This window comes from Cuculus canorus, chromosome 5, assembly GCF_017976375.1.
Source record: "Cuculus canorus isolate bCucCan1 chromosome 5, bCucCan1.pri, whole genome shotgun sequence".
Lineage (NCBI taxonomy): Eukaryota > Metazoa > Chordata > Aves > Cuculiformes > Cuculidae > Cuculus > Cuculus canorus.
This window is the reverse complement of record NC_071405.1, coordinates 29,381,718-29,395,656: the sequence shown is the minus strand read 5'-3', so window position 1 is coordinate 29,395,656 and position 13,939 is coordinate 29,381,718. Positions and strand designations below refer to the sequence as shown.

Here is a 13,939-nt window from a genome sequence, read left to right as displayed (position 1 = left end):
TTTTACTAACTGGAAAAATACAGAAGAAGATACACAGTGTTGTGCAAAAGTGTCATACTAACATGTATTTTCCCAATGAATCAAATAAAAGGCAGATTTGCAATGCACTAATACTATAAGCCTAAAAGAACATATTCTGTGAAGAAATTTAACATTCAAAATAGCACAAAGCAATAGGCACATAAGAGCTTTCTTGTTAAAGCCAAACGGCATGTCTTCTAGGAAATCCTTCGTGAATACATAAAGGATATTTTCATAATAAATGTCACATCTTTCCCCCTTCTTCCTCCCCAACAACGCTCCCAATTCTTTTAGAAACTGCAGTGGATTTTAAATGAGCCCTATGCGAGCGATGCACACAAAAAAGGCTTTGAAGCACACCAAATGTTTGCCCTTATTCTATAGAAACCGAACAGCCATAACTCAGCTCTTCCCTCCCCCCGCTCGGTACCTTTCTGGGGTAGTGACTTCACATCCTTTGACATCAGCAGAGCTTGAAAGGGGGATGGGAGAGTTACAGCAGAAAGCAGTAAAACCTGCTTTTTACTCTGTATGCAATGCCTCTAACGAACACTTAAATCTCCCCAAAACGCGTCTAATAGGAAGCAGGATTCGATCTCCCTGGGTTTTATCGCGGCTGTAATAGCCCGACGCGGACCGGGCTACAAAGGACTTCCTGCTCCCCTTTTCCGAGCTCCACAATAGCCATTTATGAGCTCGCTGGAGGGTCGCAGATCGCTCGCACAATAACTCACCTCGAATATGCAGAAGGGCCACGGGCTGGAAGGGCCCACTGGAATTGGCGGCGTCAACCACCATCCTGCTGCCAGCTCTGTTACATGTCAACATCTAGGCTCCAGCAGGCAAGGCAATGTATTCCTTAAGGCAAGAGACCAGCCTCCATTTTAGTTTAAAAAAAGGCAGAAACCGAGGTGCTCTGCAGCTGGAGGGAACTGGCTGCCGAGTGATGTCAGCGGGCGGGAGCCGCCCCATTGGCCGCCAGCAGCCACTTCGAATGACACCGAGGCGAATGCAAAGGAGAGGGGGCTGCGGGGCTGTCACTTAGCTGCGACCCCACACCGGCCACCAGGACCGGGACTGGGATCAGCTCCACCCCAGCAGGAGCAGAGCCCGTCAAACCGCAGCCCACGGAGGTGACGGGGCTTTGCGTTTGTGTTTCACACCAGGATGATCTCACCGCTCTCTGTTCCTCCCCCCTCAGCTGATACTCAGCGCGCACCTGCTAAAAACAGCACATGCGGGGTTTCTTCTCTTTCCTGAAAAAGCCAAAAGCTGAATCTTTGGCTGCCAGGAATCACCAAACAGTTCAGCTTCACTGTGGAAAAACACAGCATTAAGGGCAGGGAAGAATCAGGATTGCTGGGATGGAAGAGACCTTTGAGATCAAAGAGTCCAACCATCCCCATTCACTACCAAAACATATCCCCCTAAGCACCTCATCCGCCCACCTTTTAAAACGCCTCCAGGGATGGGCACTCAACCACCTCCCACTACTCCAGTGTTCAAAAACTGCATTAAGAGGTAGCCCACAGTACGATACAGGTCCATTATTATTATTATCATCATCATTATTAATCACCACCATCTATTTATAATCTTACAAGCATTCCTCTGCAGCATTTTATGTCTGGTTGATAATATGTATGTTAAAAATATATACATCTGGCACGCTGGAGATGAAAATCTCATGTTTCATGCTCATCGGCATATTTCTTTCAACCTAGAAACAGATTGATCTTACGTGTAACGTAATGCTGGATATTGCAAAGCTCAATTTTTCCTTCCTATAAAGTTCTGTAATTACAGGTAACTTATTTTTATTATTAATAAAGTACAGCAGCACTAAGAACCAATATATATAGGCATACGGAAACAGTTTTGCACCATATACCCAGAAATACAAAATCCTACAACACAGCAATTTCTAATCAAACTACTTAAGGTATTTTGAACAAAACCGTAAGCAACCTTTTCTTCATCATATGAGGCCTCCATGCTAGTTTTTACAATGTGCTATATGAAGCACCAAGCACCGTTTTGTTTCCTAGGTGCTGCACCTCTGGAAGCAACGGTCTGAGAAACGGGCAATGTTACACTTGCACCATCTCCTAATTCATCCTCCTCCCCGAATACTATGCACCAGTATGTCACCTTTAAATATTTAGATTACTTTATCTATGACACTGTCCTAACTTATATCAGCTCAAAAAAAAACCAAAAAAACCCACCTTGAAAAAAACAGGAAGAGGCTTTTCAATTAGGTAATTTGCTGATAAAACTTCCAACCAAAAAATCAAATTACAGAGCATATGCATACCTGGCTACTATACCGCACTACAACAATACACTACTAAAGCTGAGTTAAGGCTGTACTGAATATTATTTAATAGAATAAGGGAAAAGAGTAACTGGCATACAGAAATAACTGCAAGGCACAAAGTAATCAATTGGATTTGCTGATTGCCTCTTGGATGTAGTAGTGCCTCTTGGATGTCACAGCTGAATCAAGATGGAAACCTGAGGCAAAAAAGGCCAAATATGACCTACCTGGGAAATACACTTAGTTTAAAAAACGTAAAACTGCTCTGTTTGGTGTGGTGTTGGTTCCTGGCTTTTTTTTTTTTTTTTAATAGTTATAGATGAGAACATCCAAATACTTTTAAAAGTAATTATGGAGATGAAAGGAATTAGTTTTTCTACATTCACTATGGAAAGTAAATTCCTCCTACCTCAAGGAATACTAAGTTAGATATTAAATAAAACCCTCTCGCAATAAGCATAGCAAAACAAAACAAGAGGGAGCAAAATTTCTCTCTGATAATTTAAAAAATAGCCAAACAGAACAAGCAATATGAATGTAGTTGATCCTGCTTTTGAGCACAGCAAAATTAACTAAGTGAACTTCTAATGCCTACTTAAACTTTTCCTGTAGGACTACAGAGATTCAAATAATTTGTCCTTCCAATCTAAGCGAACCCACAGGTGTATTTTTGAAAATGCCTGGTTCTATACCCATATATCCCTTGTGTACCCCTTAGATGTGGTTTTAGTCTTATAAAACACAAAGCTACTACAGAGATATGCTTTTAATAAAACTAGATTTAAAAAAAAGCAAACAAGACTGACCTCACACAAATTTCCTACAAGAACTTGATGAATGAAGGTAAAAAAAACACCAAAACCCTGAAGAACACCTCAGATAATTTTTTGTTTTATTTTTATAAGCAGAATTTTGTAAGAAAATTCTGTTTCTTTACCCTGTCTCAAGTACAAAAAGCCTGTTCTATAGTGATAAAAGCTGTTATATGAAGCAGCAAAAATTAGGTTTAAAATTCAGGTTCATCTGATACCTACATCTTTAAGAGTCAGCTGCTCTCTCTCTCTCTCTCCTCCTCTCTATTTGTGTCTTTGCTTTAATGGTCTGCTGCTTCTGTCTCAAACTCCCTGCAAAGATTAAAATGGATATGAAGACGACTGGTACAACAGCACACAACTATTGTACTGTACAAGGGAGAAAAAAAAAAGACAATGTTACTTTAGTTACAGTGCCACCTCCTATTTTATACATAAGCATGGCTTGAATAGCTGGAGGTTCATTAGCAAATTTTAGGTAACATTTTTAAGAGTCAACCCCCTACAACTGTTCTTCATTAAAGTGTGTAAATGTCACATTTGCAGTGCTAGCAGTAATTTTGCCAGAACGCTAAGCCACATTCAATTCAGTCTTCTCTTGCAAGATACACATATCCTGCTCACATTTCTTCCTCTTTGCAGACCTGCGCTACATGTGAGGACAGGAGCTAGTAAACTACCATGGAACTGGTTCAAGCATCCATAATTCAGTGTATTTTTGGTGTGTCTCAGACAGGACACTAGTGGAGTTGAACTCCAATCTTTTTAAGACCTTTTGCTCATTAACCAAATTAGGTATCTTCTCACCAGTCACACAGATTGAGAGGTACATTCTGCTCAGGGGCGTTGTATACCCTCCCTTTGCTTCATCCTTCAAATATTTGGTATGCCACCAAAGAAAAATATTTAATTAACTTGAATTATTTTGAGCAACTTCATTTGGGAATAAAATTGCAAAGAAAATTGAGTTAGCAATTGATTTACTAATGGGGAAGGAAAGAATATTAGTGCAAGTGGAATGAAGCTAATTAATATCAATGGGAGGAGGAAGAGGTTACTTGAACAAATTTATTAAGACATTTCTGTTGCAAGGGAATCAAAAATCATATTAGCTTCGGCTACACATTTTTAGAATTAAATGAATGAAAAAACATATTGACAGCATAGCAAAACTGTAGCTATTGCAGGTTTCTTCTGAACCCTGCTCATCACTTCTAACTTCCTGATAATGGGAATGAAGGAAAATCCTATAAAGTTCTCAGGATTTAATTAAATGTGTTACATTCATAATCCAGCACAATTGCTGCTGAATTCTCTATATACTAGGAGACTATGTATTTCTTTCAAAATAAACACTCCATCTGGGTTGCAATTTAAAAAGCAACCAATCCCAGCCCCAACAACAAATTCATTTGCCCAAAGGTTGCCTTTATTTCCATTCTGAACCACCACCTATTTTAACTGACAGAGACAGAATCAACCACATGTAATTAAAATTGGATGAGCCTCTGTTTACATGAGGACATCCTGGACAAAGTTGGTTACCTCTCAGACTACATGAGGAGTTTTCATTTTTGGATTGGGGGACAAGGAAGTTATTTATTCTGAAGCCTAAGGAAACTAAAGGCATAACTCCACAACCACTGAAGTCGCTATTCCTCAGTGACCTAAGACAGCCAGCCTAGCTGCAGGCTGCTTCAGGCCCCTTCCTGCATTCCCCTTTGCTTTATTTTGCTCTCATCTGCTTCAGTGGTTCATGAGACCCACAGCTGAGTTGGCTTAGTCCACTAATCCAACAGAAAGCCGCTCACTCTGTTGTCAGGTAGGTTTTCTGTTAACCTAGGCTGCGTTCCATGGCAGCCTAAGATGAGCTAAATCTATGTGAGCTACTGCTGCAATCCCACTTCTTCCAAGGCATATGTGCACAATCATCTGGAATTGCTGTACAAGAGCTTGTGCAGCTGCATGGACCAGATTAGGAAACTGAGCAGAGTTGAAATGAGAAGGGAAAGGGTGAGGTTTAGCCATGTTAATTCCATTATCTGGTTCACCAGACAGCCACCCAAAAAACGGACCGGAATAAACACAATTTGCTGTTACTGGCAGGACCAACATAGTTTTACGTTTTTCCCCTCCAATTATAGCCTAAGCAAAAGTTACCATTCTCACAAATGATGTCAGGCTATAGAAAATAAGAATCTCTTCACAATCCTGAACAGCAGTGTTACTCAGGGACAGTAACTTTGTTTTGGAGGAGAGGGGGCACTGGACACTACACATTCTCCAGCAGAAACTGTAGCAATAGGAAGGATACTGGGCTTCTCCTCCAAGGTTCCCACTCAGTTCCAAAGGACAGCCAAGAGGGAATTCACGGAAACAGAGGCAGTAAACACCATGTTAATACCCAGCTATCACAAGAAATACAGACATAAGCAAATAATTTTTACATGGATAAATGAAAATTAATATGGACTATCATTTGGATTCCTTAAAGAATTCCTAAGACTGAAGCATGATGAAAGATAGAATACTATCCACTCCACGTTGAAAAATTGGTAATATTTAACTCCTTGTAGTACAGGAAAAAAAAAGAATATTAGAAGTGGAATTGGCAAGCATCTGTCTGTGATTGGATTTGTCTCTATCTGGATTTCCTAATATTTGCATGGCCACTGTAGCACACACAGACTAAACAGTACCAAGTTTTCCTTCAGCCAATATTGTAGCCTCAAAAGATTTTGTAACTGGGGGTGAGGGGAGAAATCAATTGGTATCTGTTGAGTTCAGAAAGCTGTACAACAACAAAAGAAATCATTAGTTACATTAAAAGAAATATATTTTAAGAGTGGCATCCAGAACCAAAATCTATTTCCCAGGGTGGATAAGTAGAAACTCATTTTAAGTACTGGCACACTATTTTAACTAAGCTCAGAATAAAAGCTAACATGTATAGCACCAAATTCTCTCCCCTTTCTGTGGCTTTATTACATTGGTCACACATGGCATTCAAGAAATGAAATGTAAAAAGTTACATTTCAGAAAAAGCACTTCAGAGCATCCTAGTTAGGCAGCAAACACTGATTTGCATTTACATGTATAAATATTGCATTCAATGTTTGATCAGCACAGGTCTTACGAAGGCAGAAGTTCAGTGCAGCAGCAAAAATCTTTAGGTTTCATCATAACTAAGACCTGCAAAATGGAACAAAATGTTCTCTTTGTAAATAAGGCCATAATAGATATTAAGAGACACTTGACCTCAGAATTCATAGACAGGTTAAAATCTACAAAATAAGTCAATACCACATTTGAAATCCTATTTTTATGGATTCTATCCAAGCTTCAGTGGAAACAAGTTTGGTAGGAAATGCTGCCAGTGACAGATGTAGAACATTCTTCTAACACTTTCAGCTGCTGACTAATGGGTAGGTGTTTGATAGGGCAGTTGAAATAAAAAACGGCTCATTAATCCAAGCCTATGATTTAATGTAAAGCTAGGTAAAAAAAAAAAGTTCACATAGTCAAGCACAGTATTTTTTTCTATAACCTTTTTTTGGTAGTTATTCGCTCACTACCATGTTTCTTAACCTTTAAGATGTTAAAGTAATTCAGACTGAATAATTGCTAAATATTTTAACAGTAATGATTTCTAATCATTACTGTTAAAATATTTACTCATTTGCAAGATCATATTTTCTTGTATGAACACCAAGTTTCCAGTTTTTGCTTTAAGAAACATATATGCTCAACAAACCTTTTAACAATTCTTCTAAACATTTTTTTAAAATAAACACAGGAAAGTCTGTTTATGCAGCACTGTGATAATGCTTTAAAGATCAAAGTTCAAAGACAAATTTACAAAATTAACATGGCAAAGAGTCTCCACAGATCTTTCACAGGACATGATACGTGCGCTCACTGACACCTAACCATACTGACATAGGAAAGAATCTACAGCATGTTCTATTACAGATTTGTTTCAATAAATTCCATAAAATACTGGGCTGCCAAAATTACTATAAAAGCATGAACACAGCCAGGACCAGAATGATAACACTTAGCATACTGAGTCAGACCAATGCAGTTCGTGTACAAGGGAGGAGAGCATCATCTGTTTCACAAAACTGTATTCATCGATATTTTGCATGAGAACTAATTTGTTTTGCCTCAGTGTTTTGCCTTTTAAATGCATTGCATATTAGGGCAAATTGGCCTTTATAGTAGCATTACCTTGTTTAATCTACCATCTTACTCACATGAAACACTTTTAGTTGAATAGTGATGCTACCTTGTCCTCGCAGAAATTAAGGACAAATTTCCTTAACTTTCATGCACACACACAAGAAGCCTGATTAAACTGGAAGGGCTGCAGTACTGCATCTTTGTTCTCAACCCTATTTACAACTGGCAGGGATAAGTTTCTGCTACAACAGTGACATTGAGATCTCCAGTCTCAACAGCTTGTAAGTCTCTCAAACCACCACCTCAGTCCATTATCACTATAATTCTCAAATTCAATTACATTGCATACATGCAGCCAGTCTCTTCTGTATCATGAAAACACACGCTAGTTTTAAATGACCACGCAACACACACTGCTTGAGTTTGAGCTTACCCTCATATGAGTTTGTGGAAATCACCAACATGCATGGCTGAATTTGTCTGCAGCACAGAGAATAATACTTGATTGGCTTTTCAATTTACTTTGATTTCAGTTTTGCTTACTTAGCTGTATTCTACAGTAAAGAGAAGCACACAACAACCTTCCATTTCTGACCTCTTGAGAAATTCTCATCCTCCTTCCTCAGGGTTACAACAGTTTTGTCAATGAACATTTGGTCCAACTGTTTTTTAAAGCATCACAATCAAACCTGAATCACCTCTTCGGCAGTCTTGATTCATTAGGCTTTAATATTGTACAGACGATGAAAACAGAGTTATCTCCTAGACAGCCATTTATGACTTAAAAACATTAGGAAAGCTTTAATAATGCTTGCCTCACTATCAGAGTCCTGTATCACGGGCAGACAGGTTGAGACACCACACTGACACTCTCCTTGCACAGAACAGACTCAGAATTTGGCAGAGCTCTAGAGTGTCTCTGCTTGGGAAGAAAAAAAAAAAATGCACACTGCATGAAACTTACTCGCAAAAATGGCAACTGCACGACCTGTCATGTTCTTGATTTCTTTTTTTTTTTTTTCAAGCAGATATGACTGATAGTACATTTAATGTTGAAACCATGTTAAGTCAGAAACAGACATCTCCACCACAGGGTCAAAACCAGAGCTGATCAACACGCACAGCAAGATCCTCAACAACAAAATACCAGAATCTGTTTAATAATATCAGTTATTCTACATTAAGAAAACAGCACAGTACTCCATATTCTATACTCCTCAGCACTAGAATCACAGAATCACAAGGTTGAAAGGACCCATTGGATCATCGAGTCCAACCATCCCTAGTTAGTATGTATGTCCACATCTGTCAACGTGACTAATTTTTTCCTACCTTCATAAGAATATTGTATCCAGAATTTTGAGATTTATAAAATTCAACATCAAGAGGTAAACAGTAATTCTGTAAAAAAATTAGGAACTGTATTTGAAAATAAAAGCTGAATTGCAATCCCTATCTTTAAGATTACATAAAACAATGTTCACTTATTCAAGAAAAGAAAACAATAAATCTCAAATCCATGAACAAAAGCATGACATTGGCATTACAGGAGTCCACTATAAAAGGATTCTATCCAGCTTTAAAATACATACAGAAATGCTACAAAATAGTATAGTTTTGAATCATGTCCAAATTTACATATGCATGACTAATATGTTCCTTGCAAAATTTTGCAATACTTAGAACATTAAGGAGCACTTACTTTATTTTTCAAATTTGTTATTCTAGGACTGAGAGAGAACATTATCTTTTAATGAACATTACTTGTAGGGTAAAGTTAGATTTGTGACACAATTGTATTTGGCAGTATACAAAACCTTATATTCCAGTCACAGCATCTTAATATTGCATTTAAGTATTCTCATTGCAACATGCTCTTATGTATTCACAGAATCATAGAATCACCAGGTTGGAAAGGACACACTGGATCATTGAGTCCAACCATTCCTAACACTCCCTTAAACCATGTCCCTAAGCACTTCATCTACCCGTCCCTTAAACGCCTCCAGGGAAGGCGACTCAACCACCTCCCTGGACAGCCCGTTCCAGTGCCCGATGACGCTTTCCGTGAAGAATTTTTTTCTGATATCCAGCCTGACCCTCCCCTGGCGGAGCTTCAGGCCATTCCCCCTTGTCCTGTCCTCTGTCACTTGGGAGAAGAGGCCAGCTCCCTCCTCTCCACAACCTCCTTTCAGGTAGTTGTAGAGAGTAATAAGGTCTCCCCTCAGCCTCTTCTTCTCTAGGCTAAAAATTTTGTAGAGATTCAGACCACATCCTACAAAAAATAATCTCACCTCTTTGTACTACAGTTATCCCTAAATGCTGCACATTTACACAGTTTAGGAAAAACAGCTCGTCCTTGCACAATAACATGTAGAAATACAAGTACATTCACCTGTTAAAAATCCCTTGTAGCATACAAACTAAATGTACATAATAGGCAAGGGAGCATCTCAGTACACATAATTAGCAAGACTGTACCACAGGGAAAAAACTTGCCAATGTGTAATGGAAATATTACTAAAATGATAAATTCTAATTAATACAAATCCTCATTTTTAGTAGCATGTACATTTTTGAATCATTACACTTAAATTTTACTTTTCTGTACTAATAGTCTTGAATAGAAATGTAGCACATTAACACTTAGGCTGCTAGTTAACCAGTGATGAAATGCCACAGGGCTGGCTGTTCTACTTTTTGTTCCTTTTTGTCTTAGTCAATTACTCAGCGAGTCCTTCACAGCAGCAACCTCCATCCTGCTGATGCCCACGCTTGCCCACTAATCTCATTTGCTAAGGGACAACCATAGTTGCAGTAAAATCACAGAGGGAGAAAATAGCGAAAATAGTGTTGTTTTTTTGTCTGCTTTTAAATTAAAAAAGAAAAATGGTTAAAAAAAGTTACAAAAAACTTTTCAAGGAAAACTCGGAAAACATTAAGTCTGATCTCCCAATGGTACAGACACCAAAGTAAGCTTGAAGGATTTACAGACGTTTTGTGTGGTAAACTTTTCTTAATATGTGTGTAGGAGAACAGGAACTTAAAAAAAGCAACTGGGTCTGAAAGTAAGTGCAATTATCTCATTAGAAAAAGAAGGAAAAAAGTGAAAAAATACATCCTTCCTTTATCTCAGCATTAAGCCCAGGTATTTTTTTTTTTTTTTTTTAGAGTTTTAGATATTCGATCTGTATGATGGTCTTTGGTTACTAACTCTATGAGAGCTGAAGTGAAAATCTATTATTGCAGTCATCAAGTGCATAAGCAACAAGCATCCAATTCAGAACATCACCAGCAGTCTCTCAAGTTTCCTCTTGAAACTGCACACACACAACTAGATGAGTAGCATGTACATATCACATGAGAGCTCTAGAGCTTTTTCCAGTACATAATGTATTTGTGTGTCAGAAGTTGACAGAGGCAACCTAGAATCAAGAACTAACGTGAAGATGACCCATCAGTATCACCACAAACAAATGTCTGCACACAACAAACTATACCACAGACACTATGGAATTATTTGCTAATTAACTATGAAAAAATTATCCATCATGTAACAACGAATTCAAGCTTTTTGCATAAAGATGAAGCGGGTAGTTGCCAAGAACACAAACTACTTTGATGTGTCAGTGGGCAGGTACGTAGCAAGGTCAGATATGGTACTCTTAAAATATATTTATAAAATATTCCTGTTGAACACTTACATTATCTCATACAGAACACATTCTAAACTTAAACTGTTTTCTTAAGAAAGTAAAAATGAAGAAACCGGTAAAGTTTCTAAATGTTTTGGAGTGATCAAAGCATTAATCTGCAAGTTGTCAAATCATAATAAAACAAAACACATCTTTAAGGCAAATAAGTAAATTTTTCCAAATAAACAACTGAAAACAAAAATCAACTTTCTGTAACTGAAGTACCTGCACTACAGAAGTTAGCTAGCAAGAACGGAATAAACAAAAATTAACATAACTTGAGTTTGTTGGCACAGTTGGGGTTTTTTTTGGTGAAAATAAGTAAGATCTTTTCAAGATGATTGACACAGTTCTGAAGGCACTTCTCCAGAGATAACTCTGGGTTATCTGTGGGCAGGCAAGGACCTATGTTACCTGAACTAAATCAGATTGCATTGCACTGTGCTGCAGGAAGCTTTGTTGGCTTTGCAGCTTTGCTCATGTATGGACTGCGATGCTTCACAAACCAATTGCAGAGACTTCTCTTTTCTATGTTCATGTCTATTTTTAGAGCCTCTTACCTCATAATTTATTTCCTTTTCTTTTTGCATTATATATGCTATCCTGCTTCTCCATTTCCTGAATAAACTAAGGGTGTACAGTGTTAATCATAAGCTGCTCCAAGGAATATAAATCATACCTCGCTAATACCAGTCACCATGGCAAATAGGCTGGTATTTCTGAGGCCTATCATCAGCACTTTAATGCAACACCCAAAAGGAAGTTCGCAGTATGCCTGAAGACAAAAAATTTCAGATTAAAAGGCAAGGTATTTCCTAAATAAGAAAGTGAATAAACTCCAGCTTCAAGTATGCGAAGACAACCCTATTCTATACGCCATTTAAAATACAATCTCATGTGAAGTACATCACACTATGCAGTAGCCAACCTGATTTTTATGAAGAAAACAAGCCTCTCTTGGTCTATTACAGCCAGAAGAAAGGTTTCCCAGGCACTGCTGCTGTAGAAATACAGCCATTGGCTACAAATAACTGGAGTTTGAAAGCTGGAAACTGGTTAAATGCAGCAAACCTGAGGGAACGCTACATTCTTCCCAGTGCTTCATAGAAGTCAAACCCACCTTGATCATTTGTCCTTTCAATTACAGCCAGCCACTTTGCTTTAACTCCTGCCCAGATACAGACATGAAACAACACATAGCTATCCAAAAAGAAAGTTTCCCAGCCCCACCTGACTTACTGAACACACATGAAGTCACATACCTAAGTACACATTAGGAGAACAGGGTGACTGGCCAACAGCATTCTCAGCAACCCTAACAGGTGGGAATTAAATCATGAGCGAGCACAGCAACTATACAGATACCTGCTATGATCCATATGACTGGACACAGCTTTATTAGTAAAGGTAGTAATTACTACCCATCACTAGACCAGCGATGGCATCAGTGTTTCACAACTGAGTTTGACCCCTAACAGCCTGGGGACACATGCAGCATCAGACATCCACCAGAGATGAGCTCAAGAGCTCTTCTTTTGTTTCACTTGAGAGTGTAGGGAGCGATTGCAGACTGAAAGACGAATACAATGCATATGCACAATACTTCTACCATTTCTTCACATCTAGGTACATTGCATCAAAAATGCTCAGTCTCAGAACATACCTCATACAGTTTAAGACTTCCTTTTTTTTTTTTTACTCCCCTCAAGTTCAGGCAGCCACTCTTTAAACTGCAACACAGCCAAGGCAGAAACACCTTAATCATAACCCCACCTGCTGTAAAATAGATTACTTTCCCACTCTCCCATTTGCGCTAATTTTTCTCATTACCAACTCACTGTCCACTCTGCTTCTAACTGAATGCTCACTTCTAGTCTCCTTGAGTCAATAGTCTAAAGTACTACCAGAAACATGGTGATTCTAGACCAAGTAACAAGTGTTTTTGCTTGCAGCCAAATCTTAGAACAATAGGTTATGCCAGTCAACGAGGCTGGATTCATAATCTTTTATAAAAATCACTAGTTTAATTCAGCGTCATTTGCTTATGTCACACCCTTGATGTGACAGCTTGAGCATGAACCTACTTTGTCAGCTGAAAAGACAGAACATATGACAATCTGTATAGCTATATAGTTTTATTTACAGATTTAATAAAACAGATTGAAATTCCTAATGAAACAAACTGTAGTTGAGTCTTTAAGAGTTTTAAGCAGCATCTTCTATCTAGACTGCTATACTAACACAATGTTTCACATCCTTTTTGTAAAAAGAGCATCTGCATGGAGAGAAGAAGTTGCAGTCCAACTTGATCTGTACGAAAAGCTTCATAATTCAGGTAGGTTGAGAAGCACTTTCTTGTTTCTGAGAAACATTAATGCATTACATCAAGAAAACACTGACTGAGTGGAAAAAATGGCTCATCTCTTGACACACGTTGCCTAAACCAGCACTACTGAACGTTTCAGCAATCTATTAGGCTTTCACTGCCAGCTTTGAGCACTGGAAAGCAGCACGCAGATTACTTCAAAACAGCCTTTTTTTTTTTTCTTAAAAAAACACCTTCAGAGCAAATCGGCTGCTAATAAGCAATGGATGAGTATATCTGACCACATCTGGAACATTCTACCCCAAAACTACTACAAGCTACCATAAGCACACAATGCAAACAGGTATCTACACAATAGACAGTAGCTAAAATGGTGATAAAAGCTGATAGTAAGAGAAAGTACGTCTATTATCATAATCTTTTCACCACAGATGACAGTAAATGTAACTCTAGCAGACCACAAAGCCTTAAAACTGACAAAGGAAAAACTCATATTCAGAAAAAAACACGCCACTTTGCTTAACCTATGCTCATGAATAGCAGACCAACACACAGCTACACACCAGGCCTTCCCACAATGCCA

The 13,939-nt window shown here is 38.4% G+C and overlaps 1 protein-coding gene across 2 annotated transcripts in view; it reads right to left on the bottom strand.

The window, feature by feature from the left end:
* Positions 1-13,939, bottom strand: part of PPP2R5C (protein phosphatase 2 regulatory subunit B'gamma) — an 85,804-nt gene that overhangs the window by 55,052 nt on the left and 16,813 nt on the right. Inside the window, exon 1 of one of the 2 annotated variants that reach the window (XM_009559147.2) lies at positions 756-1,157. The exons of the other annotated variant lie outside the window; for it this stretch is intronic. Coding sequence (XP_009557442.1) covers positions 756-849 — 94 coding nt within the window. The 5' untranslated portion in view covers positions 850-1,157. Of the gene's footprint in view, positions 1-755; positions 1,158-13,939 lie in introns of those variants that run through there. 2 annotated transcript variants of the gene reach the window in all.